Raw genomic sequence first — 26,695 nt, 5'->3', positions numbered from 1 at the left:
TTTGCCAGGTGGAGCAAACAGCTAGTTTCACTTTCAATTTCTCCCGATCATCAGCTGTTTCAGGCTGCAGGGATTGCTATTCCTTATTGAAGCCTCAGCAAGCCCCATTCCCCCCCCCCCTTTGTTGCAAAGAGATAAATTGCTGGGAGGCAGAGGACAAAGGGTGGGGGCCGGTGGGTGGGTGGGGCTACCTTCGGTGTATAAGACGCACCCAAATTTTCACCCGCTTTTTTTGGTGGTGGGGGGGAAAGGTGCGTCTTATACTCCAAAAAATATGGTATATTCTAACCACTGGGAGGAAAGGAAGGAAGGAAGGAAAGAAAAAAGGAAGGAAGGAAAACAGCAATAGCACTTAGGGTTGTTAAGTGAATCACTGCAGTTGATGAGTTGTTCAGTGAATCCCCATTCAGTTTGCTTGCCGGAAGGTCGCAAAAGGGGATCATGTGACTCAAACCCCCTCCCCCCAGGATGCTGCAACTGTCATAAATACGAGCCAGTTGCCAAATGTCTAAATTTTGACCACGGGGGTTGCTGCAACGGTCATAAGGGTGAAAAAACCAGTTCTAGGTCACTTTTTTTCGGCACCGTCGTAACTTCGAACTGTGACTAAGCGAGTTGTTGTAAGTTGGGGACTGCCTGGAAGGATGATTCCTCCACCCTCTTTCCCAACGGCCAACGATCTTTTAAAGACTACAGACTCGGAGTGCAGTGAAATCAGAAGCTTTTATTAAAGCGGTGAGAAATGCAACTTTGTTGGCTGTGTGTGTGTGTGTGTGTGTTGGTTCAGGGGTGGCCTGGTCCACACCCGCTTGGGTACGACAAAGCTGTGTGGAGAGGCCTTGTGAGGACAGCTCAAAAGGCCACCATCGTCCCTTCTGGAGAAGCGACTCCTTGTCTTCCTGCGTACAAAGTTAGGAAGTTTTGTGGTTTCCTTCTGTCCGGAAAGAAGGAGAAACTCAAAGCTGTGTGTGTGATGAGGAAGGGGAAGGACGGATCCTGCTACAAGAAACTTTCTTCTTCTCCTCCTCCTCCTCCTCCTCCTCCTCCTCCTCCTCCTCCTCCTCCTTCTCCTCCTCCTCCTCCATCGTTGTCCTCCACCGAGGTCTTCTCTTACGCAGACAACACCAGCAGATCCTGAGCAAAACAGACCCCAATGGATGAACTCCCGTATTGTGGTCCCTTCTTCTTGCAACTTTCACTGGCGGGGGGGGGGAGGAGGGGGGATATCATCCTGCCTAGGAATTTGGAGGAATGGTCTTCCGACGCCCCCCGGGATGCTTGGGATCCTTTCCCACTGCACCCACATCCCCAAAACCTGGGAAGGGTCTCAAGAACTTGGGGTTTCCTACGAGTCTGCTAAGCCATTCCACGAAAAGTTCAGAAGATTGGCTCATAAAATTTGTGAGAACTTCCTTTCTAACGCAACAATATTGGTGGCCACAAAATGTACCGATGGTGGTGGCCACAAACAGACCAATTATAGTGGCCACAAATGCACCAAGGGTGGCAACCACAAAGCACCACTAGTGGCAACCACAATAGTGCAGCAATGATCATTTAACAACCCCATAATCCCTTGCCGGGTGGAGTCGGAGCAACTGAATGCAGCTGAGTGTTTACTGGCCAGATGCCCTTCCTGTTGCCAATGCGGAGTTTTGTTCAGATACATTCTCATTGTGCCCAGAGAGAGAAAAATATCCACCTCTACCAGGGATCGAACTCTCACAACCTCCTGAGTGTGAGGCCATAATTCCCCCTCTAGGCCACCTAACCCTAACCCTAACCCTAGGCCAGAAATGCACAAATGATGGTAACCACAAACTGACCAATGATGGTGGCCAAAAAGCACTGAGACCTTTTAGTCTTCAATTAAGTCTTCCAGAAAGCAATGAAAGGTTCTGACAATTGGACATCTTGACCCTCTAACTCTCCCCACCATTCACTTCTTTTCTCTCTCTCCCTTCCCTCCCTCCCTCCTTCTCTATCTCTCCCTCTCTCCCTCCCCTCTCCCTCCCTCCTTCCCTCCCTCCCTACCTCTCTCTCTCCCTCCCCTCCCTCCCTCTCTCTCCCTCCCCCTCTCTCCCCCCTCCCCCTCTCTCCCTCCTTCCCTCCCCTCCCCTCTCCCTCCTTCCCTCACTCTTTCTTCCTCCCTACCATCCCTCCTCTCTCTCTCCCTCCCCTCTCTCCCTCCTCTCTCCCCTTCCTTCCTCCTTCCCCTCCCTCCCCCATCCCTCCCCTCTCCCCCTCTCCCTCTCTCTCTCCCTCCCCCTCCCTCACATATACATCACCTACTTCCTCCTGTAGCACTTACTTCGATGACATCGACTGAAGCGTTGTTGAAATCGATGTTCAGCAGTTTGGGGAGGGGGACCCCTCCGCCCAAGATCTCTGCAGCCGGAGACAAAAAAAACGGATCAGGTTTCTAAGCTCAAAAGCAAACAGGGAGTTTTGACTTCCTTCTCTCCGCCCCCCCCCCCCACGGCCTCTGCTGTACCTCAAATAAATTCTTCCTTTTGCAATGTCTTATGTGGCAAGCCTTTGGCCCAGTGGGTGAGGCCTGGGGGCATTTCTCCCTAGCTGCCAAGGGGGCCCGTTTCTTTGCCACCTGAACATCTCCGCTGTTGTGGTCCTCTCGAAGAGCCATCAATTTAAGGCCCACCTTCCCCCAGAGGGAGACCTCACGACTTGGCTACCTATGAAACATTAATAATGACCTCCTGTCTGGCCGAAGGATTTATGGGCCTTCGGAAGATGGCAGGGGTATCAGCGTTAAGGGCTGAAATTTATGTTTTCAGAACGGGGGATTTTAAATCCTGTTCTTCTCCTCTTCCCTGGGGAAAGCCACTCACACTACCCGAAGTCTTTAAAGGTCCAGCTTGCATGTGGGAAATGGCCCTTCTGTTCACCTGAAGGCATTTTGGTCTAGATAGGTTCATGGAGGATCCATTTAATTAGGTTGTTGCTCAGAAGCGGAAAGACACCAATGAGAGGAAGAGTGGGAAACAGAGGAGAGAAGAAAGGTAGGAAGAGAGGGATAGGAGAAAGGGTAAGGGGGGGGAAGATGAGGAGGATAAGGAGGAGTGGAATGTAGAGAGAGGAGAAGGAGAAAGGAAGGGGAAGTAGAGTAGAAAAGGATGATGGAGGGAAGAAAGGAGGTAGGAGAGAGGCAGAAGAAAGAGGTGTATGGAGAGCAGAAGAGCTAATAATGGTTTTTTTTATCTTTCTGGGCGTTGATGACAGGAGGAACTGATGTAATTACTACTTAATACAATAGGATATTGGCTATGTAATAGTATACATGTGGTTATATGTTATGAAAGTGGAAAATAAAAACTTTCTATGGATATGGAAGCATAAATACCATCAACATAGAATGGAGTTTGCTCAGAAGCGGAAATACACCAAGGAGAGGAAGAGTGGGAAGCAGAGGAGAGAAGAAAGATGGGAAGAGAGGGATAGGAGAGAGGGTAAGGGGGGAAGATGAGGAGGAGAAGGAGGAGTGGAATGAAGAGAGAGGAGAAGGAGAAAGGAAGGGGAAGTAGAGTAGGAAAGGATGATGGAGGGAAGAAAGGAGGTAGGAGAGAGGCAGAAGAAAGAGGTGTATGGAGAGCAGAAGAGCCAATAATGGGTTTTTATCTTTCTGGGCGTTGATGACAAGAGGAACTGATGTAATTACTACTTAATACAATAGGATATTGGCTATGTAATAGTATACATGTGATTTTATGTTATGAAAATGGAAAATAAAAAAAAGTATATTCCAAAAAAAAAAAGAAACACTGACTTGAAGTCCCTCCAAGAAGTTCTGGAATTCTCTTACCGTTCATGGCAGGAAGGAAGGCCACTTCAAAGATCTTGCCCACCAGTCCCTCCATCAGGGAGACCTGCATCCAGACGACAAATGTTTCAATGCCCTCAACTCATCCAAAGGGGGTTGAAGACCATGGAGATACCCCTTGGTTTACGGTTATGAGCCCACCTGTCAGGCCTACAGCCCTCTTTTCCTTTGAATCTTTGGCCTGCCACACTTTCTATTCTTCTACTATGCCTTTTTCTACTGTGGGAAAATGGGAAGGGGGGGATTGTACGGAGGTAGATGATATGCAGCCATAACAACATTCTTTCTGGAAAGCCAAGGTCATCCTTTGTCTCTGCACCTCCGCACCTGACTGGAACTGGATGGGGGGAAGCTGCCAGCGTGGCAGTGGGAGATTGGACCATGGGATGGGCTTGGGGGCGGGGGCAACATCTTGAACTTTCAACTGGTAGTTGACTCAATCCTCCAGGCCAAAAGTATCTCAAAAAGTTAAATCATGGCAATTAGAACCAAAGTTTATAAAAACAAGACGTTCCGTTAATCATCCAAGTCATTTCTTGGGTCAAAATCAGAATCTTAGTTAGGCCGAGAGTCAGAAAGTCTTTGTAGGTGTTTTTGGCCTGGATGGTTGATGGGTCTTCCTTTACAAATAGTTGTTAGAGCCGAGGTGGTGCAGTGGTTAGAGTGCAGTACTGCAGGCCACTTCAGCTAACTGCTAACTGCAGTTTGGCGGTTCAAATCTCACCGTCTCAAGGTTGACTCAGCCTTCCATCCTTCCGAGGTGGGTAAAATGAGGACCCGGATTGTTAGGGGCGATATATGCTGACTCTGTAAACCGCTTAGAGAGGGCTGAAAGCCCTATGAAGCGGTATATAAGTTGAACTGCTATGGCTATTGTTAAGTCAACCTGTTTTTCCCGTTGAGTTATTATTAAACTTACTATTAAAGTTATTAAAATGGTTATTAAACTGGCAATGGGGCAGCGGAAACTTTCTGCCATCTGAAGGATTCAGCTGAGCCCAGAGGCCCAGAGGACCCAAAACCTGAAGTCCAGATCCAGCAGAGGGCAACCTCTGGCCATGTCTCCACAGCTGCCCATCAGGTCATCAAGGATGAAGGTTGACCTCTTCCACCCTCCTCCTCCTCCCAGAGAGAGGCGCTGCTTTTCCCGCACCCCCAACAAAGAGTCGAAAGTCTATTCTTACGTCAAATGTCCCAACGTTGGAGGAAACCAGCTGAACACGGGACCTGCAGGAGCAAAAAGAAAGGGGGATGAGAAGACGGAGGGATCTGCAGGGCACCTGCGAGATGGTTGGACTTGGAGGGAGGGAGGGTAGAAAGGAAGGAAGGCAAGTAGGTGGTAGGAAGGAAGGAAGGAAGGAAGGAAGGAAGGAAGGAAGGAAGGAAGGAGGATAGAGATGAAATAGGAAGGGAGAGAGGGAGGAAGGGAGGAGGATAAAAACAAAATAGGAAGGAAGGAGGGAGGGAGGCAGGAAGGAAGGAAGAAGGGAAGGCAGGAGAGAGGATAGAGGAAATGTTGGAAGGAAGGAAGGAAAGAATGAAGAAAGGAGGGAGGAAAGGAGAGAGGGAGGGAAGGATAGAGAGGAAATGATGGATGGAAGGAAGGTAATGACATGGAAGGAAGCAAGGAGGGAGGGAGGAAGGAGGGAGGATAGAGGAAATGTTGGAAGGAAGGAAGTAAAGAAGGAAGGAAGGAGGGAGGGAGGATAGAAAGCAAATGAAGGAAGGTAAGTAGGTAGTTGGAAGAAAGAAAGAAAGAAAGAAAGAAAGGAGGATAGAGATGAAATAGGAAGGGACAGAGGGGGAGGAGGATAAAAACAAAATAGGAAGGAAGGAGAGAAGGAAGGAAGGAGAGAGGAAATGTCGGAAGGAAAGAAAGAAGGAAGGAGGGAGGGAGGAAAGGTGGCAGGAAGGAAGGAAGGAGGGAGGATAGAGGAAATGTCGGAAGGAAGGAAGGAGGAGGGAAAGGAGGGAGGGAAGGATAGAGAGGAAATGATGGATGGAAGGAAGGAAATGACATGGAAGGAAGGAAGGAAGGAGAAAGGGAGGGAGGTCAGGGACCCCTTGTATTGCATTCTTAAGAACTTTTATATACCGGAGCAGATGAACGGAGCTGGAAGGGACCTTGGAGGTCTTCTAGTCCAGCCCCTGCCCAAGCAGGAAACTCTCTACCATCCTGAATAAATGGCTGTCCAGCCTCTTCTTCAAAGGGATGGAGAGAGCCGAGATGGCGCAGTGGTTAAATGCAGCACTGCAAGCTACTTCAGCTGACTGCTAGTTCGGCAGTTCAGCTGTTCAAATCTCACCGGCTCAGGGTTGACTCAGCCTTCCATCCTTCCGAGGTGGGTGAAATGAGGACCCAGACTGTGGGGGCGATATGCTGACTCTGTAAACCGCTTAGAGAGGGCTGAAAGGCCTACGAAGCGGTATATAAGTCTAACTGCTATTGCTAACTGCTATTGCTATGCTATGCTATGCTATGCTATGCTATGCTAATCTATCTATCTATCTATCTATCTATCTATCTATCTATCTATCTATCATCTATCTATCTATCTATCTATCATCTATCTATCTATCTATCTATCTATCTATCTATCTATCTATCTATCTATCTATCTATCTATCTATCTATCTATCTATCTATCTATCTATCTATCTGCAATATTGCAGGTTAACTCTGCTCACTGCCAGGAGTTCGTTCCTGGTTGACTCAGCCTTCGTCCTTCCGAGGTGGGTAAAATGAGGACCCAGATTGTTGTTGGGGGCGATATGCTGACTCTGTAAACCACTTAGAGAGGGCTGAAAGGCCTACGAAGCGGTATATAAGTCTAACTGCTATTGCTAACTGCTATTGCTATGCTATGCTATGCTATGCTATGCTATGCTAATCTATCTATCTATCTATCTATCTATCTATCTATCTATCATCTATCTATCTATCTATCTATCTATCTATCATCTATCTATCTATCTATCTATCTATCTATCTATCTATCTATCTATCTATCTATCTATCTATCTATCTATCTGCAATATTGCAGGTTAACTCTGCTCACTGCCAGGAGTTCGTTCCTGGTTGACTCAGCCTTCGTCCTTCCGAGGTGGGTAAAATGAGGACCCAGATTGTTGTTGGGGGCGATATGCTGACTCTGTAAACCACTTAGAGAGGGCTGAAAGGCCTACGAAGCGGTATATAAGTCTAACTGCTATTGCTAACTGCTATTGCTATGCTATGCTATGCTATGCTATGCTAATCTATCTATCTATCTATCTATCTATCTATCTATCTATCTATCTATCTATCTATCTATCTATCATCTATCTATCTATCTATCATCTATCTATCTATCTATCTATCTATCTATCTATCTATCTATCTATCTATCTATCTATCTATCTATCTATCTATCTATCTGCAATATTGCAGGTTAACTCTGCTCACTGCCAGGAGTTCGTTCCTGGTTGACTCAGCCTTCGTCCTTCCGAGGTGGGTAAAATGAGGACCCAGATTGTTGTTGGGGGCGATATGCTGACTCTGTAAACCGCTTAGAGAGGGCTGAAAGCTCTATGAAGCGGTAGATAAGTCTAACTGCTATGGCTATTGCTATTGCTATTCTGGTGGCAACTTCTGTTAATTGGGTTAATTGACCTCCCTGTTAGAAAGTTTCTCCTTAGTTGCAGGCTGCTTCTCTCCCACCTAGAAGAAAAGGGGGAAGGGGAGAAGCTGGATGCCCCCCCTCCCCCAAAGTCATCCTCGGAGGGGCCACTACTTTATTTTAAGAAAAGTAGAAAATTAAAAAGTTAAAACAGCTGCAGAGAAAATCCAATTAAAACCACTCGTTTTTTTAAAAACAAAAATGGGAAATCATGATAAATGCCTTGGCTTACTTGTCGAGTTGAGCACTGATTTTGAGCTTGTTGTCTTCGACGGCGAATTTGGCCAGCAAAGAAGCTTCCTAGAATCACAAAAATCCGACACATTCTGACAATATCACAAAGGTGCTTTTTCCAAAAAACCCCACACTTTTATTGTGTGTTTCCCGCCTCCCCAAAGTCGGCAAAGTTTGGCCTTAAGTGTGCAGGAATAAAATGTACAAGTAGTGCTTTGTTTAGTGACCATTCGAAGCTACAACAGCACATGGAAAACGGGGCTTAGGGCCGTGGCAGCATCCCCACAGTCGCGTGATCCAAAATTGAGACGCTTAGCACCCGACTCGTATTTATGACGGCCGCAGTGTCCCGGGGTCATGTGGTCCCCTTTTGCGACCTTCTGACAAGCCCGTGGGAGAAGCCAGATTCACTTAACGACCGTGTGAATGACTTTAACCACCGCAGCGATTCGCTTAACAACTGTGGTGGGAAAAGTCCTAAAACGGGGCAAAATTCGCTTAGTAACTGTCTCACACTGGTTTTGGACTCGATTGCGGTCGTAAGTCGAGGACCGGCTGTACACAGAAGCAGGGCTTTGGAGGGCGATCCGGCTAGCGTGAAATTTAGGCAGACTGGAATGCTGTGGTAGCACGTCCTCGTGTTATGGCTATAATGGAGTTTGCCCAACACCGTCATAAATTTTTTTACAAAATTTTAGTTTATCAATTTCCTATATACATTGACAATTATATGATCTCATAACTGTTATTAATAATATGTATTTATAACAATTTTTTCCCTACAGTTGACAATATACTTGAAAATTGCTTTCTTACCATCCCATAGATCCATCTTATCTTACAACGGTCCTACTTCTTCTTCCCTCCCTCCCTCTTTCCTTCCCTCGTTTCTTCTCTCCTACTCTCCTTCCTTCCCTCCTTCCTTCCCTCCCTCCTTCCCCCTTCCCTCCTTCTCTCCTTCCCTCCTTCCTTCCCTCCTTCCTTCCTTCCCTCCTTTCTTCTCTCCTTCTCTCCTTCCTTTCCCCTTCCTTCCCCCCTTCCTTCTCTCCTACATTCCCTCCTTCCCTCCTTCTCTCCTTCTCTCCTTCCTTCCCTCCTTCCCTCCTTTCTTCTCTCCTTCTCTCCTTCCTTCCCTCTTTCCTTCCCTCCTTGCTTCCCTCCCTCCTTCCCTCCCTCCTTCCTACCCCCGTTCTTCTCTTTCTTCTCTCCTTCCTTCCTTCCTCCTCTCCTTTCCCTTCTCTCCTTCCCCTTCCTCCCCTTTACCCTTCCCCTCTTCTTCCCATTCCTCCCCTCTTTCCTACTCTTACATTCCCTCCCATTCTTCCTCTGCCTTTCCCTTTCTCCTATTCCTCTCCTTTCTCCTCTCCTTCCTATCTTTCCTTCTACTCCTCCCTCCATCCACTCTATCCGTTGTTGTGTTTACATATTCTCCTCTTCAGGGGATGACGGTCATAAATTTGGATTAGTTTTATTTTTGGGGAGCGATCCTTAGAACAAGTGCTGAGATCTTTAAGTTTTGTTTTCAATATTCAAGCTGAATATTTGTTGTAGCCCACCAGTGTCCAGCAGAGCTGGCAGCAGAGTCGGACAGTGAGGAGGTTGGGGAGGAAGATGGGCCAGTCTGGAGTCTGGGGAAGGCTCGGATGAGGGCTCTGTGTCGGAGGGAGAGAGGGGGCCAGTTATTTACTGCCTCTGGAGCCTCCAGAGTCGGACATCAACGAGGCAGAGGAACAGGCTCCCCCTGTTCCCAGTGTGCGCATGCGCAGAGCTGCCAGAAGGCAAGAACAGCTAAGACAGAAAGGACGACTTGGGAGTAAGGCTTGGAGGTGATTGGCCCCTCCCATAGGACGTAAAGGCGGAGCAAAGACACTTGAGCCTTTGCAGGAAGCAACTTGGTTCGTGCTGGTCAGTTTACCTTCTGAAGCTCCATTCTGACTCTGTGCTCCGTGTGGCCTTGCAAAGCTAACTGCCAATCAGGTCTTTGGCAGCCTTTCAAGGAAAGCAAAGCTGGGTGCTTTATCAGCCTTATCCCGAAAGACTTTGGCAGACTTCTGTAGGACTCTTTGCAAACTATTTGGGAATGAACATAATTTGCAGACTTTGAAATAAAAAAGAGGGTTTTGGGGGGAACTAAGCGTGTGCTTTTTTCTGTCTCAGGAAGCCTCGGTCAGAACAATGATACTGTATGAGCCTGGGGTGGGATGGGCAGCCAATAGATTTGATTAAAAAATTATTTTATAAAGGCTATGTCGGTAAACGGGAGTCACGTGGCTCCAGGATGCTGCGAACGGTCATAAATGCTGGAACTCTGGCTCTCAGTCGTAAGCATTCCCCACGTAGGCCCGTGGGAACTTTCAGAGGTCACTAAGCAAATTGTCATGAGTTGAGGACTACCTGGAACATGATTCAGAAGACTGATGGCCAACTTGCTATGTTCCCGGGATGGAATCTCCGCCTGCCCCTCCTCCACTCCCACATCAGGAAAAACAGTTCCCGGAATGCCGCCATCATCTTTCCCTACCACAATGTTCACCACGCAGAGATTCTTCTCCGCGCCGCCGGGCTCCGTGGCCAAGATTTCTGCAGTGGCTTGAAGTTGAATCAACCCCATGCCTTTCTTCAGCTTCACGATGGGAGCCTCGGAGACCGAGACCTTCAGCAGGAGGGGACGAGGCTCGGGGAACTTCTGGAAGATCTGGGGATCCCCCCCCCCCCGGAGAAAAGAGGTAAGATTAGGAGATGAATCTTCTGCAGCTCGGGATTACGTCTGGGGTCCCTGGTGCTCTCTGAGCTCGGTGGGTTTCTGGCAGACGTTTCGTGACCCAACTAGGTAGTAGGATCAGTGCGGAGGAGGAAGAGGAAGACGAGGATGAGGAAGATGAGGATGAGGAAGATGAGGATGAGGAAGACAAGGATGAGGAAGAGGAGGAAGGGGAGGACTGTAGGGTCCCAGATGCTTTCTGAGCTTGGTGGGTTTCTGGCAGACAGTTCATGACCCTAGGTAATACCACCAGTGTGGAGGAGGAGGAAGAAGAAGACGAGGATGAGGAAGAGGAGGAAGAGGAGGACTATAGGTTCCTTGGTGATCTCTCAGCTTGGCTGTTTTCTTGCAGATGTTTCATGACCCAAGTAGGGAACATCATCAGTGCTAGAAGGAAATGGGGGGTTGTGGAGGGAGGAGGAGGCAGAGGAAGAAGACTGTGGGGTCCCAGATGCTCTCTGAGCTTGGTGGGTTTCTGGCAGACATTTCATGACCCAACTAGGGAACATTATCAGTGCCAGAAGGGAGGGGAGATTCTTGGAGTGGAGAAGCAGGAGGAGGGGGAGGGAGGGAGGGAGGAGAACTGTGGGGTCCTTGGTGCTCTCTGAGCTTGGCAGTTTTCTTGAAGATGTTTCATGACCCAACTAGGGAACATCATCAGTGCTAGAAGGGAATGGGGGGTTGTGGAGGGAGGAGGAGGCAGAGGAAGAAGACTGTGGGGTCCCAGATGCTCTCTGAGCTTGGTGGGTTTCTGGCAGACGTTTTGTGACCCAACTAGGTAATACCACCAGTGCAGAAGAGGAAGAGGAGGAAGAGGAAGAGGAAGAGGAGGAAGACTGGGGTCCTGAGCTTGGTGATTTCCTTGCAGAGATTTCACGACCCAACTAGGTAACATCATCAGTGATAGAAGGGGGGGGTTGAGGAGAGGAGAGGGGAGGAGAGAGGGGGAGGAGAAGGATGAAGAAGAGGATGAGGAAGAGGATGAGGAGGAAGACTGTGGGGTCCTTGGTGTTTTCTGAGCTTGGTGGTTTCCTTGCAGATGTTTCCTGACCCAAACTAAGGAATATCATCAGGGCTAGAAGGGAGGGGGTTGTGTGGAGGAGGAGGAGGAGGAAGGCTAGGGGGAGGGGGAAGAGGAGGAGGAGGAGGAGGAGGAAGAGGAGGAAGAACAGGATTGTGGGGTTTTCTTGCAGATGTTTCATGATCCAAAATGCTAACATCATCATTTCAGAAGGGAGGGGGTTGTGTGGAGGAGGAGGAGGAGGAGGAAGGCTAGGGGGAGGGGAAGAGGAGGAGGAGGAGGAGGAGGAGGAGGAGGAGGAGGAGGAGGAGGAGGAAGAAGAACAGGATTGTGGGTTTTCTTGCAGATGTATCATGATCCAAAACGCTAACATCATCATTTCAGAAGGGAGGGGGTTGTGGGGAGGAGGAGGAGGAGGAGGAGGAGGAGGAGGAGGAGCATGTGGGGGTTTCTGGCAGACCTTTCATGACCCAACTAGGTAACATCATCATTTCAGAAGGGAGGGGGGGTTGAGAGGAGGAGAAGGAGAAGCTTCGTTGCTTCCTGGCAGACATTTCGTTGCCCGACTAAGTAACGTTATCACGGCTAGAAAGGAAGGGCTCTGCTCTCTGCTTATTGTCAGGGTTGAAACATATATCCAAGCCCCCAACCAAGGAGCTACCAAATGCCCCCCCCCACCCCAACATGGTCAGAGCAAGCCTCTTGTGTGACACTCATCCCACTCACAGGCGCAACTGCTGAGCCAGAGGTTAGGAGGTACAATAGGAAGGACACGGTGCAAGCTATCCACGCACATCAATGCCCAGCTAAGGTCTTAAAAAGCATGGCTTTATTTCCATTTCCCCCCTAAAGCCGAGGAGACTTACCGCCGGAATCAGGGCCCCCAGAGTCGAGGTCATCAGAGGAGGAAGCTCGGGATACTGGCAGAAGGAAACACAATAAATCAATGATTGTACACAAATAATTGTGGTGCATTATTTATTTCTTGCTACAAGGGCTTTCGTCTCCACCCGTGCTCCAAACTTTAGCCCCTTTCCTCTGATAAGATAGGTCCTTGGCAGCAATCCAGCACAGATAAGCCTTGGCAGCAATCCAGCCTGCCAAGCTCACAATATTGTTCTCCAACATTAGTTAATGTGTTGACTTCTGCAAGAGAGGCGTGTGCACAAGCATTCCTTTTATAGTCTGGAGAAGAGCCTAATTACCACCAGCTGAGTGCAATTATCTCCTGTAACTGCGTAATTGTTCCTTACGCCTATTAGTTCTCCGGTGCAGGGCATCTAGGAACAACTCCCTTGGCTCCTCCTCACTGCTGATGTCCTGATCACTTTCCCTTGTCTCCTCCCCACTGGTCCAAGGCTCAGGCGCCTTCTGGTGGCCAACCAGCCTCTCTGCGCCCTGCTCAGAGTTGGAACCCTGTCCAGGGTCCTCCACATCCTCCAGGGCCGACTCATAGCTCCCCTCGCTGTCGGAATCTGGTGGCAGCTCCAACGGCTCCTGCTGGGCCACAACACCCAACTATTGGGAGCTAACCAAAGTGGCATCCAGCTTACAGGATTCAGAAGTCAGAAGATCCCCTCTTTAATCCCAAACATCCTTTTCAAGAGGCAACTGGACTTTCCGGTTTTGCTTTGAAGATCTTTCGCTCCTCATCCAAGAAGCTTCTTCAGCTGAAGAAGCTTCTTGGCTGAGAAGCAAAACATCTTCAAAGCAAAACCAGAACATCCAGTTGCCTTTGGGGCAACCATGACCTGGATGACTGAGAAGCTCCATAGAGATCTCCTCTTTAGGAACCAAGGATCCCCGTTGGCTGAAAGTTCTGGATTCTTCAAGGCTCCGGGGAGCCACCTTCTTCTGTGTGTGGCTTGAAGGCTACCCAAATCTTGGACTTCCTGACCAACAGCCTTGATAAAGGCCTCCCTATCGAGTCTTGGAATACATCGGGAGTCGAGCGAACTCACCATCCCATCGGAGAGTTCAAGGTTCAAGGCCCCTTGCTTCTGCAGGACGCCCAGCACGGAGCTGAGGAAGTTGACCGACAGTCCCAGCTGAGAGTTGGCGGTGTCTTCCATGGGGGGCATCGGTGGCATGGGCACCCGGGATGGCCGAGGGGGGATTCCGGCTTGCCCAGGGGGTAGTCGATGAGGGGGCCGGCGACTTGGCCCACCACAGTCTAGGAAGAAGAGGGAAAACAGTGGTGAATGCCAGAAAATGATGGAGGAGCCTTTTCAGATTACAGGTCTTCCTCGACTTACAACGGTTCATTTAGTGACCGAAGTTCCCACGGCCACTGGAAAAAGTGGGCTGTGATCCTTCTCCACACAACCATGGCAGCCTTTCCTGTGGTCGCGTGGTCAAAATTCAGACGCTTGGCGAACTGACTCATATTTATGACGGTTGCAGTGTTCCGGGGGGGGGGGTCACACGATCCCCTCTTGCGACCTTCGGACCCATGAAGTTCAATGGGGAAGGCGGGTTTGCTTAACAACCGTGTGACTAACTTAACAACTGACAGTGAGTTCTAGTTCTGCCTTCATTATGAGAGCCAGCTGGGTGACTTTGGGCCAATCACCAGGAGACGGTGAATTATAGTCCCACCTTGGCATGAAAGCCAGCTGGGTGATTTGGGGCCTGTCCCTCTCTCTCTCTCAACCCAATCCACATTACAGGGTTGTTGTTATGGCAAAAGGAGGAAGGTGCCTGGACTATATTTACCCCCTTGAGTTGTTTCTAAAAATAATAAAGGCGGGTCCAAACAAACAGACAAACAAAGAAATAAAAAGATCCCATCTTCTCTACAAAAGCAGAAAGACTTCGGCCGGACTTCCCAATTTGCAATGATTCCTCCTCCTGAAATTTTGTTCGATCACCTGAAAAGTTCATTTCTTTTACATTTCATTTCATTTACTGAATTTCTATGCTGCCCAATCCCGAAGAACTCTGGGCAGCTTACAGAAACGAAAAAAAGTTTAAAAGAATTTTTAAAAACAATGGGACACAACAAGGTTAAAGAAGGGAAACACAACAAACGCCCAATCGAAAGCGAGCTGGACCTCAATCAAGGGGTCAACAGCCCCAGGCCTGCCGGAAAAGCCAGCTTTTAATGGCTTTGCGAAAGGCCATGAGAGTGGGCAGGGCCCGGATCTCTGCGGGCAGCTCATTCCATAGGGCCAAAGTGGCTCTTCTCCTGGCAGGAGAGACCAGAGGAGGAGGCTCACCTGGGTGGGGGACCTGTATTTAGGACAACACACCTGCCCTCCTCAGAGCAAACCACATCCCTGTTCTCAGTAATGTGATCTTCACTTCAACTTTGGATTGCAAAATAATAATAATAATAATATTTCTGTCCCCCGCTATCTATCACGGCTTCTCCTTCTTCTCAAATATCAGCGTAAACATCTTCCGTGTGGGTTACCGTCAGTGTAAACTACTTGGAGGTCTTTGTCAGAGAGTTGGGTTTTTCCCACCGCCACCACACCTGCAAATCTCGCCCAGGTAGGAAGGGAAAGAGGAAGAGCAGGAGCAAAGGAGAGGTAAGGGAAGAAGGAAGGGGAAGGAGAGGAGGAAGGAAGAAAGTAGAGAAGGGAGAGAGGGTGGAAAGAAAGAGGTAAGGAGAGGAGGATGGAAAGGAGAGAAAGAGGAGGAGAGAGGGTAGGAAGGGGAAGAGGAAGAGCAGGAGTAGGAGAAAGGTAAGGGAAGAAGGAAGGGGAAGGAGAGGAGGAAGGAAGAAAGTAGAGAAGGGAGGGAGGGAGAAAGGGAAGGGAAAGGAGGATGGAAGGGAGAGAAAAGGAAGGAGAAAGAGTAGGAAGGGGAAGAGGAAGAGCAGGAGTAGGAGAAAGGTACAGGAAGAAGGAAGGGGAAGGAGAGGAGGAAGGAGGAAAGTAGAGAAGGGAGGGAGGGAGAAAGGAAAGGAAGATGGAAGGGAGAGAAAAGGAAGGAGAGAGGGTAGGAAGGCAAAGAGGAAGAGCAGGAGCAAAGGAGAGGTAAGGAAGAAGGAAGGGGAAGGAGAGGAGGAAGGAGGAAAGTAGAGAAGGGAGGGAGGGAGAAAGGAAAGGAAGATGGAAGGGAGAGAAAAGGAAGGAGAGAGGGTAGGAAGGCAAAGAGGAAGAGCAGGAGCGAAGGAGAGGCAAGGGAAGAAGGAAGGGGAAGGAGAGGAGGAAGGAAGAAAGTAGAGAAGGGAGAGAGGGTGGAAAGAAAGAGGCAAGGAGAGGAGGATGGAAAGGAGAGAAAGAGGAGGAGAGAAGGTAGGAAGGGGAAGAGGAAGAGCAGGAGTAGGAGAAAGGTACAGGAAGAAGGAAGGGAAAGGAGAGGAGGAAGGAAGAAAGTAGAGAAGGGAGGGAGGGAGAAAAGAAAGGGAAAATAAGGTGGTGTTACAACAGGAGGAAGGGATGGTAAACAAAGCAACCCAAACTGTATATTATAACCTATTAAATGAAAATAATAAATGTATAAGAATGATAAATGTTAAAACACCTGTAACCAAACGACATGCTGTATGTGATGATGGGTTTTGTGTGTGTGTGTGTGTGTGTGTGTGTGTAATATATATATATATATATATATATATATATATATATATATATATATATATATATATATATATATATATATATATATATATATATATATATATATATATATATATATATATATATATATATATATATATATATATAAAAAATCCCCTGGGTGTATTTGCCCAATCAGCTTAAATGGGGTCAGTTAGAAATCTAGTACAGGTTGTCCTTGAGTTACAACAGTTCGTTTAGTGCCCGTTCGAAGTTACAACGGCAATGATGAAAAAAAATGACCGATGAAGAAGACCAGTTCTTCTCGGGCCTTGTGGGTGGCACCAGAAGGCAGCTGAAGCAACGCGGCCGAACAAACTCACATTGAAGACTTACGTTTAAATCAATTTCCAGGAAATGTCCGGTGACCAACGGAAGGCTGGAGACTGTATACTGGACGCTTCCCAGTATGCCCAGAGGAACCAGAGCTGTAGAGGACGAGAAGGTCAACAGGTACCATGGAACAGGTGGCATCACTTGGCAGCTCCCTATACTGGCATTATCAGGTGGCTCAGCCACAGAGCAACATGGTCTGGCCTTTGTAGGTGCCATCTATAGCTCCATTTCTCTCCTGAAGTGGAGGAGGAGAGGAGGAGGAGGAAGGGGAGGAAAAAAGAGAACAAAAAAGAACGAGGAGCAAGATGGAGACAGGAGGAGGAAGGAGAGGAAGAGGAGAGGGAGAGGAGGAGAAGGAGAAGGAGAAAGAAGGAGAAGGAAGGAAGGAAGATGGAGACAGGAGGAGGAAGGAGAGGAAGAGGAAAGGGAGAGGAGGAGGAGGAGGAGGAGAAAGAAGGAGAAAGAAGGAAGGAAGATGGAGACAGGAGGAGGAAGGAGAGGAAGAGGAGAGGGAGAGGAGAAGAAGGAAGAGCAGGAGGAGAAAGAAGGAGAAGGAAGGAAGGAAGATGGAGACAGAAGGAGGAAGGAGAGAAAGAGGAGAGGGAGAGGAGAAGGAGGAGGAGCAGGAGGAGAAAGAAGGAGAAGGAAGGAAGGAAGATGGAGACAGGAGGAGGGAGAGGAAGAGGAAAGGGAGAGGAGGAGGAGGAGGAGGAGGAGGAGGAGAAGAAGAAGAAGAAGAAGGAGAAAGAAGGAGAAGGAGAAAGAAGGAGAAGGAGAAAGAAGGAAGGAAGATGAAGACAGAAGGAGGAAGGAGAGCAAGAGGAGAGGGAGAGGAGGAGGAGCAGGAGCAGGAGGAGGAGAAAGAAGGAGAAGGAAGAAAGGAAATGGAGACAGGAGGAGGAAGGAGAGGAAGAGAGGGAGAGGAGAAGAAGGAAGAGCAGGAGAAGGAGAAAGAAGGAGAAGGAAGGAAGAAAGATGGAGACAGAAGGAGGAAGGAGAGAAAGAGGAGAGGGAGAGGAGAAGGAGGAGGAGCAGGAGGAGAAAGAAGGAGAAGGAAGGAAGGAAGATGGTGACAGGAGGAAGGAGAGGAAGAGGAAAGGGAGAGGAGAAGAAGAAGGAGAAGGAGAAAGAAGGAGAAGGAGAAAGAAGGAGAAGGAGAAAGAAGGAAGGAAGATGGAAACAGGAGGAGGAAGAGGAGGATAAGGACAAGGAAGGGGAAGGAGAAGAAGAAGAAGAAGAAGAAGAAGAAGAAGAAGAAGAAGAAGAAGAAGAAGAAGAAGAAGAAGAAGAAGAAGAAGAAGAAGAAGAAGAAATAAAAAGAGAGAGAGAGAGAGAGAGAATATGTTGCCCTGCCTCCTGGTATCTTTTCAGTCTCTCTAACATGAAGAAGAGCTTTCAAATATATGGAAAGAAGAAAGCAAAAACTCACAATTCACAAGTCCAAGCTGATCATTTACAAGGCCCAGGACAACGTCAAGGACGGGACAAAGCTGCAAAAATTCAAAATATGCGTGTGACTCTCTTGCAGCAATTATCAGGAAAGAAACTGGCAAAAGAGACAAAGAATCCACCCTATTCATGGTTATATCTCCATGTCTTCCGTCCTTGCTAGTTTCTTCATTCCATGGAAGAAGGCAGCCAAGGTCACAGCCACACCGGGAGAAGTTTTGGGGTTGTCCCAAAGGGGCTTTTTCCAGGAAGCAACTGGACTTTCTGGTTTTTCTTTAAAGATATTTCACATTTCATCCAAGAAGCTTCTTCAGCTCTGACTGGACGGAGGGGAAGGGAAGGATTTAAACTCCTTGCAGACAAAGCTGGTCATTTGCATCCTTTTGGAGGGCTGTTGAGGCCATTTGGAGGTTTATCTCTGTCCTCAGGGTCACCTGAGTGGTGCAAAAAGGATGTGGAGCCTTTTTGGAACTGTTGAAAGGACTGTGTGGTAGACTGGAGATGGGTGGTGTGGTATCCCTCCCCCTCTGTCGATTCAATTTGGACACAGATGGCCTCCTTGACCCCTCTTCCAAACCAGTGGTCCTCTCTGTCCAAAATGTGGACTTTGCTATCTTCAAAAGAGGGACCCTTGCCTCTTAAATGCAGATGGACAGCTGAATCTAGTCCTGATGGGTTTGTTCTGCTATGTTGTGCCATGGATTTGTGACGTGGCTGTTTTGTTTCCCCAGTGTACAAATCTGCCTTCAAAGAAAAACAAGAACTTCCAGTTGCCTCTTGAAAAAGCACCTTTGGGACAACGATGACCTGGATGGTTGAGAAACTCCACAGACATGATGTTGTGTGATTGGGAGCCTTTCCAAGAACCGAGGTGGCGCAGTGGTTAGGGTGCAGTACTGCAGGCCACTTCAGCTGACTGCTATCTGCAATTCAGCGGTTCTAATCTCACCAGCTCAAGGTTGACTCAGCCTTCCATCCTTCCAAGGTGGGTGAAATGAGGACCCAGACTGTGGGGGCGATATGCTGACTCTGTAAACTGCTTAGAGAGGCCTGAAAGCCCTATGAAGCGGTATATAAGTCTAACTGCTATTGCTATTTGTGTCCTCTGGGGGTCTTCGTTGCCACACAAGTCTTGTTGGGTTGATGGTTCTGAGCTAGTTGCGTCTCCAGACGGATCACCTCACTTACCAGATCAGGAAGGAGCCTGTTCAGGACACGGGCTAGTAGGTTGTCCACAATTGGAAGAAGGCTGCAGAGAAGAACGGAGCAAGGACGTGAGAAAGAGATTTAACAAACTGGCGGAAGACGTTTTGAGGAGCAAAGTAGCATCTCCGTTAGCATCGCTGCTGACTCTGATTGAGTCAGATTGTTGCAGGAAATGACAGGCTTTAGACTTCTCAGGATACAGTTTATTTGGCAGCCAAGTTCAGAAAGCGAGCCCATGGCTTAGCATTGCAAGTTCTGAACAACCTTAATTATCGAAGCGCGTTCTTATACATTCTCAAAAGCATTGCAACAGGGAAACCCTTAACTCATTTCTTAGTGGTTACCTTGAGGAGAAAGCCTTATAAGGAGATGGGGGTCTTACTTCTCCTTTTGTTTATGGAGTACGTGTCATTAACGAACTTTAATTGAACCTTGGAGTTTTGACGTAGGTTTTGACAGAGGGACATTGGCTTAGAACATCTTGTGGTTAGGCATTGCCTTCCTGTTCTTTTGCAAGCTCCAACTCTGTCTATGTGGCTTTTTAATATAGAAGTAAAGGGACCCTGAGAGGCTTTCCAGCCTGACCCAGTATGTTTCACACTTAATGTCCAAATCTCACTTTACGTCCTACTTTAAGATCTTCTCATGTTAGCTCTCACAAATCTTCAAGCCTTCTTGCCAAGAAAGAAACTTCAAATTGACAAGCATTTCCAGGCTATTAGATCTGATGTTCAGAAGACCAAGAGAGAGAGAGAGCCTTCAGCTCTTCTTGGAGGAGGCAAGAGTCTCAGGGGCCCCATGGAAGCTGTCCGTGTGTGGTCCAAGAAGGCCTTCTCCAACTGAGCGCTTCAGATCATCTTTCCCTAATTTTGTGCCTCTTTACGAAGCTGTGAAAACACACAGGACCTTGCTAAACATTCAAAGCCACCTTTAATTGTGTGTTGGTGGGCATGGAAGTCAGTAGGAAGAGTCATTCCTGGCACATATATGACTTTTTAAAGAATAAGTAGGCCTCATTAAAGGACAGACTGAAATGGTGGCCTTCGAGTTGGCTGAAATAAACACAATTGTCCTCATAGGCCTGTGAGGGCGAATGCGTGGCACACAAAGCCCTCTCTGTGGGCACATGAGCTGTTGCCCAGCTGAACAAATACATGTGCGTTCACCTCCTGCCAGCCAGCTGATTTTCAGATCTTTGTTGTGCATGCAAGAGACGCATAGGCATGCGCAGGGGGAGGAGGGTCATGTGCGTGTGTGTGTGTTGTGCATGCAAGAGACGCATACGCATGCGTGGGGGGAGGGGGTCATGTGCGCATGTGTGGGGAGCATGGGGAACTGCACCGTTCCCCCCATGACCCATTTGTGGTCCCAGGAGGCTTCCGGGAGGCCTGCTAGGACCAAAATGGGCCACGGGGGTATGTGCATGTATGGGGCAGCGCAGGGGGGATTGCGTGCATGGGTAGGGGGTGGAGACAAGGGAACATGGGGGGGTCATGTATGCATGTACAGGTGCTTTGCTTTATGGGAGTGGACACGTGTGCTGTCATGCGCATGCAATTTTGGCACGCGAGGACAAGAAAGGTTGGCCCTCACTGTCATAGGTAGTCCTTATTTAATGATGGTAACTGGGACTGAAAACTCTAGTGCTAAACAATGTGGTCATTAAGCGTGACTTCACACAACTGCAAAGGATGTTCCAGCAATCCCGGTTATTTTTGTTAAGCGCATCGCCACGGGCTGTTAACCGAGGACCTGTTATTTCCTGCCGGCTTCCCCAGTGACTCAGCAGGAAAGGTCACAAATGGAAGTCGCATGAGTGTGGAACGCCGCAACGTCATAATTGCGAGCTGGTCAAGGAGCGCGTAAACTGCGACCTGGTGACCGCAGGGGACGCTGCGACAGCCGCCACTGTGCGGATCAGACACAAATTGCATTCACTCAGCACTGTGATTTGGAACAATTGCCGGAGGAGCGGCTGTTGTGAGGCCCACCTGCGTTTATGCCACAAGCTGTAAGAAGCGCGGACAGATGTTACAAGTGAAAATGCAAAGGTGGCCAGGAAAGTGATGGCGCAGGAGGGGCCGATGATGCTCACCCTCGAAGGAGCCTAATTTTAATGCCTCCCAGGAGCGTGTCACAGTGGTCGATCACCAAGGTGGGGTAGCCAGTGCCGTCCATTGTCAGACGGACAATCGCTGTGATGTTCACCTCCACCGCAATGTCAAGCAGACCCAGGAGGCTGAAAGAGAAGGGATAAGAACAGGCTCTCCAGGTCACAGGCGGTTTGGTTGGTGGGGTCCTGGGTGCGCTCTGGGTTTGGTGGTTTTCTTACAGATGTTTCATGAACTACATGGGAGATGTCTTGCAAGAAAGCTACCAAGCTCAGAAATTACCCCCTCCTCCTCTTCCTCCTCCTCCTCCTCTTCCCAAAGCCCCCTCCCTTCTAACACTGATCATGTTCCCTACTTGGGTCATGAAACATCTTCAAGAAAACAACCAAGCTCAGAGAGCCTCAAGGATCTCACAGTTCTCCTCCTCTGCGTCCTCCCCCCCTCTTCCTCCTCCTCCTCCTCCTCCTCCTCCTCCTCCTCCTCCTCCCCCTCCTCCTCCTCTTCTTCCCAAAGCCCCCTCCCTTCTAACACTGATGGTGTTTCCTAGTTGGGTCTTGAAACATCTACAAGAAAACGACCGAGCTCAGAGAGCACCAAGGACCCCACAGTCCTCCTCCCCACCCTTCTCCTCCTTCTCTTCCTCTCCACAAACACTCTTCCCTTCTAGCACTGATGACGTTCCCTAGTTGGGCCATGAAACATCTTCAAGAAAACAACCAAGCTTAGAGAGCATCAAGAACCTCACAGTTCTCCACCTCTGCGTCCTCTCCCCCTCTTCCTCCCCCTCCCCCCTCCCCCTCCTCCTCCTCTTCTTCCCAAAGCCCCCTCCCCTCTGATGGTGTTCCCTAGTTGGGTCATGAAACATCTACAAGAAAACAACCGAGCTTAGAGAGCACCAAGGACCCCACAGTTCTCCTCCATTTCCTCCTCCTTCCCGTTTTTCCTTCCCCTTTTTCTCCTCTTTCTTCTTTCCCTTTTTCTGTCCCCCTTTTTCTCCTCCTCTTCCTTCTCTTCTTCCCAAACCCCCATCCCTTCTAGCACTGAAGATGTTTCCTAGTTGGGTCATGAAACATCTACATGAGAACAACTGAGCCCAGAGAGAAACCAGGACAATAATCCTCCTCCTCCTCCTCCTCCTCCTCCTCCTCCTCCTCCTCTTCCTCTTCCTCCTCCTCTCCACAAATCCCACTCCTTTCTAGCATTGATGATGTTATCTAGTTTGGGACATGAAACAACACAACTCAACACAAAGGGCCCCACAGTCCCTCCTCCTCCTTCCCTCCCTCCCTCTTTTTCTTCTTCCCTTCTTCCCTTCCTTCCTTTCTTCCTTCCTTCTTTCCTTCCTTCCTTCTTTCCTTCCTCTATCCCTCTCCTCTCCACAAACCCTACTTCCTTCTATCACAGATGATAGAAGGCCACACAACCATTCCCTATCCATTCTGCTTACCTCTTCCCATTAAGCGCCACTCGGGTGTACAAATCCAGGTGAACCCAATGCCAGGTAGAAGCCTGAGGCTGATCTTGGGAAGGGTCAGTTCCACAATTCGCAATCTGCAGGTAGAAGCCACGACAGAGTCAGTAGCCATCCCCTGTAGAGGCTTCCAGTGTAGACTGGAAATCAGAAAGACTCCTGGCTAAATGCACATCAGGATTGACGTCCGCCTTCCAATCCCAAGTTACGTTTCATGTTACAATTAGATAAATTTAATTTATATGCTTGTTTTATCATATTTCTAGTTTGTCACAATTACTCAAATCCCAAGCAAAGGACCAGTACAGGAAACGATTGCAATCAAGAAAACACTCCATAGAAAGATCCACCCAAAACCCTCACCTCTGACCAAAACTGATGAAGAAGATAGTATAAAATCAAATAGAATAATAGAGTCGGAAGGGACCTTGGAGGTCTTCTAGTCCAACCCTCTGCCTAGACCCTATACCACTTCAGATAAATGGTTGTCCAACATCTTCTTTAAAACTTCCAGTGTTGGGGCATTCACAACATCTGGAGGCAACTTCTGTTCCACTGATTAATTGTTCTAACTGTGAGGAAGTTTCTCCTCAGTTCTAAGTTGCTTCTCTCCTTGATTAGTTTCCACCCATTGCTTCTTGTTCTGCACTCAGGTGCCTTGGAGAATAGCTTGACTCCCTCTTCTTTGGGGCAACCCCCGAGATATTGGAAGACTGCTATCGTGTCTTCCCTGGTCCTTCTTTCTATTAAACTATATCCAATTCCTGCAACCGTTCCTCATATGTTTTAGCCTCCAGTCCCCTAATCCTCTTTGTTGCTCTTCTCTGCACTCTTTCCAGAGTCTCCACATCTTTTCTACATCGTGGTGACCAAAACTGAATGCAGAATTCCAAGTGTGGCCTTACCAAGGCCTTATAAAGTGGTGTTAACCCTTCACGGGATCTTGATTCTCTCCCTCTGTTGATGCAGCCTAGAACTGTGTTGGCTTTTTTGGCAGCTGCTGCCCACGGCTGGCTCATGTTTAAGTAATCGTCCACCAGGACCCCAAGATCCCTCTCACAGTTACTACTATATAGTCTTACTGTATTTTTCGGACTATAAGATGCACTTCCCCCCTCCCCAAAGTGAATGGAAATGTCGGTGCATCTTATAGACCAAATACGGCCTTGTTTTTGCCCTCCCAAAACCCCTCCTCCCTGCACCCCCCAAGGTGTGCGAAGGGTTTGGGGGTCCTGCGGAGTGCTCCTGGGGGGTCAGGGAGGGACTCCACGGAGGCCAAAAACTATTTTTCCCCTTCTTTTCCTCTTCGAAATCTAAGTATACTTATATTCCGGTGCGTCTTATAGTCCGAAAAATATGGTATCTTCTGGAATGTTAGAACACTCAGGACTGGGGATAAACAATGAGGAAGTCTGCTAGAACAGTGTTTTTCAACCTTGGCAACTTGAAGATGTCTGGACTTCAACTCCCAGAATTCCCCAGCCAGCGAACGCTGGCTGGGGAATTCTGGGAGTTGAAGTCCAGACATCTTCAAGTTGCCAAGGTTGAAAAACACTGTGCTAGAAAAGTTCCAGTAATTTTTAATTTGAGTTACATTTTGGAAGTTGCGACGCATTAGATGCAGAGGTGGATTAATGCCGCTCCGCCTGGAAGCTTTCTGGATTCATGTGTAGAAGTGTTGTGCTTTTAAGCCGTTAAGTCCTGGCTGCTCCAGCAGGCCGGGGGGCTTTCGAATTATCCAGCCCCTCGGAAATTGTGACTGTTGTGTATTTTAATATGTTGTTTGTATATCATCCCCTTCCCTTGTTTTATTGTAAGCCGCCCGGAGTCCTTCGGGAGTGGGCGGCATACAAGATCAATAAAACTAAACTAAACTAAACTTTTACTTGCCCAAGGACCCAATTTCTATAGCGGGGGTCCCTGTGAAGAGAATAAATCGACACTTGGTTCTTACCCCGTCAGTCCTTGGACTGTGCTGAGGATGCCTCCTTCCCCAAGGATGCCGAGGACTCCACCTCCACCGAGGAGGCCTCCGTTGCCCAGCAGGCCCCCGCCGCCACCAAGAAGTCCTGCAGTGCCAAGCAGACCGCCATCACCGAGCAAGCCTCCTTGGCCCAGAAGACCTCCAGCAGCTGGACCTCCACTGTTGCCCCCCGCAGCAGCATTGATGCTCCTCCCTCTAAACATGCCTGCAGGGATCCCACCAAGAGGTACCCTTCCTCCTGCTCCACCACCATCGCCTTCACCAAGCACACCTCCAGGAAGTCCTTCTCCTCTGCCACCTTTTCTACCTCTGCCACCACCAAGCACACTTTGAGAAGGTTTTCCTCCACCACCACCTTCTCGTCTTCTGCCACCACCAAGCACACCTCCAGGAAGTCCTCTACCACCTCCTTCTCCACTTCCAAGCATACTTCCAGGAAGTGCACCACCTCCTCCACCACCTCTTCCACCACCACCAAGCACACCTCCAAGAAGACCTCCTCCCCCACCACCTCTTTCTCCTCCACCACCACCAAGCACACCTCCAAGAAGACCACCTCCCCCACCACCTCTTTCTCCTCCACCACCACCAAGTACACCTCCAAGAAGACCTCCTCCACCACCACCACCAAGCACACCTCCAAGAAGACCTCCTCCCGCACCACCACCTCCTTCTCCTCCACCACCACCAAGCACACCTCCAAGAAGACCTCCTCCACCACCACCTCTTTCTCCTCCACCACCACCAAGCACACCTCCAAGAAGACCTCCTCCACCACCACCACCAAGCACACCTCCAAGAAGACCTCCTCCTCCACCACCACCTCCTTCTCCTCCACCACCACCAAGCACACCTCCAAGAAGACCTCCTCCCGCACCACCTCTTTCTCCTCCACCACCACCAAGCACACCTCCAAGAAGACCTCCTCCTCCACCACCACCCCTTTCTCCTCCTCCACCACCAAGCACACCTCCAAGAAGACCTCCTCCACCACCACCACCTCTTTCTCCTCCTCCACCACCAAGCACACCTCCAAGAAGACCTCCTCCACCACCACCACCTCCTTCTCCTCCTCCATCACCACCAAGCACACCTCCAAGAAGACCTCTTCCTCCTCCACCACCCCCTTCTCCTCCTCCACCACCACCAAGCACACCTCCAAGAAGACCTCCTCCTCCTCCTCCACCACCAAGCACACCTCCAAGAAGACCTCCTCCTCCTCCACCACCTCTTTCTCCTCCTCCATCACCAAGCACACCTCCAAGAAGACCTCCTCCTCCACCACCACCTCCTTCTCCTCCTCCACCACCAAGCACACCTCCAAGAAGACCTCCTCCTCCTCCACCACCTCTTTCTCCTCCTCCATCACCAAGCACACCTCCAAGAAGACCTCCTCCTCCACCACCACCTCCTTCTCCTCCTCCACCACCAAGCACACCTCCAAGAAGACCTCCTCCACCACCACCACCTCTTTCTCCTCCTCCACCACCAAGCACACCTCCAAGAAGACCTCCTCCACCACCACCACCTCTTTCTCCTCCTCCACCACCAAGCTCACCTCCAAGAAGTCCGCCTCCTCCTCCTCCACCACCAAGCACACCTCCAAGAAGACCTCCTCCACCACCACCACCTCTTTCTCCTCCTCCACCACCAAGCACACCTCCAAGAAGACCTCCTCCACCACCACCACCTCTTTCTCCTCCTCCACCACCAAGCTCACCTCCAAGAAGTCCGCCTCCTCCTCCTCCACCACCAAGCACACCTCCAAGAAGACCTCCTCCTCCTCCTCCACCTCCTTGTCCTCCACCACCACCAAGCACACCTCCAAGAAGTCCGCCTCCTCCTCCTCCTCCACCACCAAGCACACCTCCAAGAAGGCCTCCTCCTCCACCACCTCCTCCTCCTCCGAGTAAGCCTCCAGTGAGGCCTCCCAGAAGGCCTCCACCCCCGCCGCCCCCCAGGAGGCCTCCTAGCAGACCACCGTCTCCACCACCTCCATCGCCAAGGGGCACTTCTCTCATGGCGCCTCGCAGGGCGTTGCTTTGGGCCATCGAGTT

The 26,695-nt window shown here is 49.3% G+C and overlaps 1 protein-coding gene across 1 annotated transcript; it reads right to left on the bottom strand.

Annotated features, from left to right (window-relative positions):
• Positions 1 to 1,035: 1,035 nt before the first annotated feature.
• On the bottom strand, positions 1,036 to 26,695 carry LOC148044804 (BPI fold-containing family B member 4-like). The gene is given in 18 exon segments (XM_087720897.1): positions 1,036 to 1,134; positions 2,312 to 2,388; positions 3,821 to 3,884; positions 5,023 to 5,065; positions 7,730 to 7,797; positions 10,256 to 10,426; positions 12,380 to 12,433; positions 13,475 to 13,629; positions 13,632 to 13,686; positions 16,418 to 16,509; positions 17,847 to 17,907; positions 19,055 to 19,115; positions 21,168 to 21,311; positions 22,631 to 22,673; positions 22,676 to 22,734; positions 24,609 to 24,792; positions 25,432 to 25,548; positions 26,449 to 26,695. Coding segments are annotated over 18 exon segments (1,713 nt in total). The 5' UTR covers positions 26,690 to 26,695; the 3' UTR covers positions 1,036 to 1,110.

This window comes from Thamnophis sirtalis, unplaced genomic scaffold, assembly GCF_051295495.1.
Source record: "Thamnophis sirtalis isolate CommonGarterSnake01/CBP01778 unplaced genomic scaffold, rThaSir2_p1.2 scaffold_7, whole genome shotgun sequence".
Classification (NCBI taxonomy): Eukaryota; Metazoa; Chordata; class Lepidosauria; order Squamata; family Natricidae; genus Thamnophis; species Thamnophis sirtalis.
The sequence above is the reverse complement of the archived record's forward strand: the minus strand, read 5'-3'. Positions and strand labels throughout refer to the sequence as shown.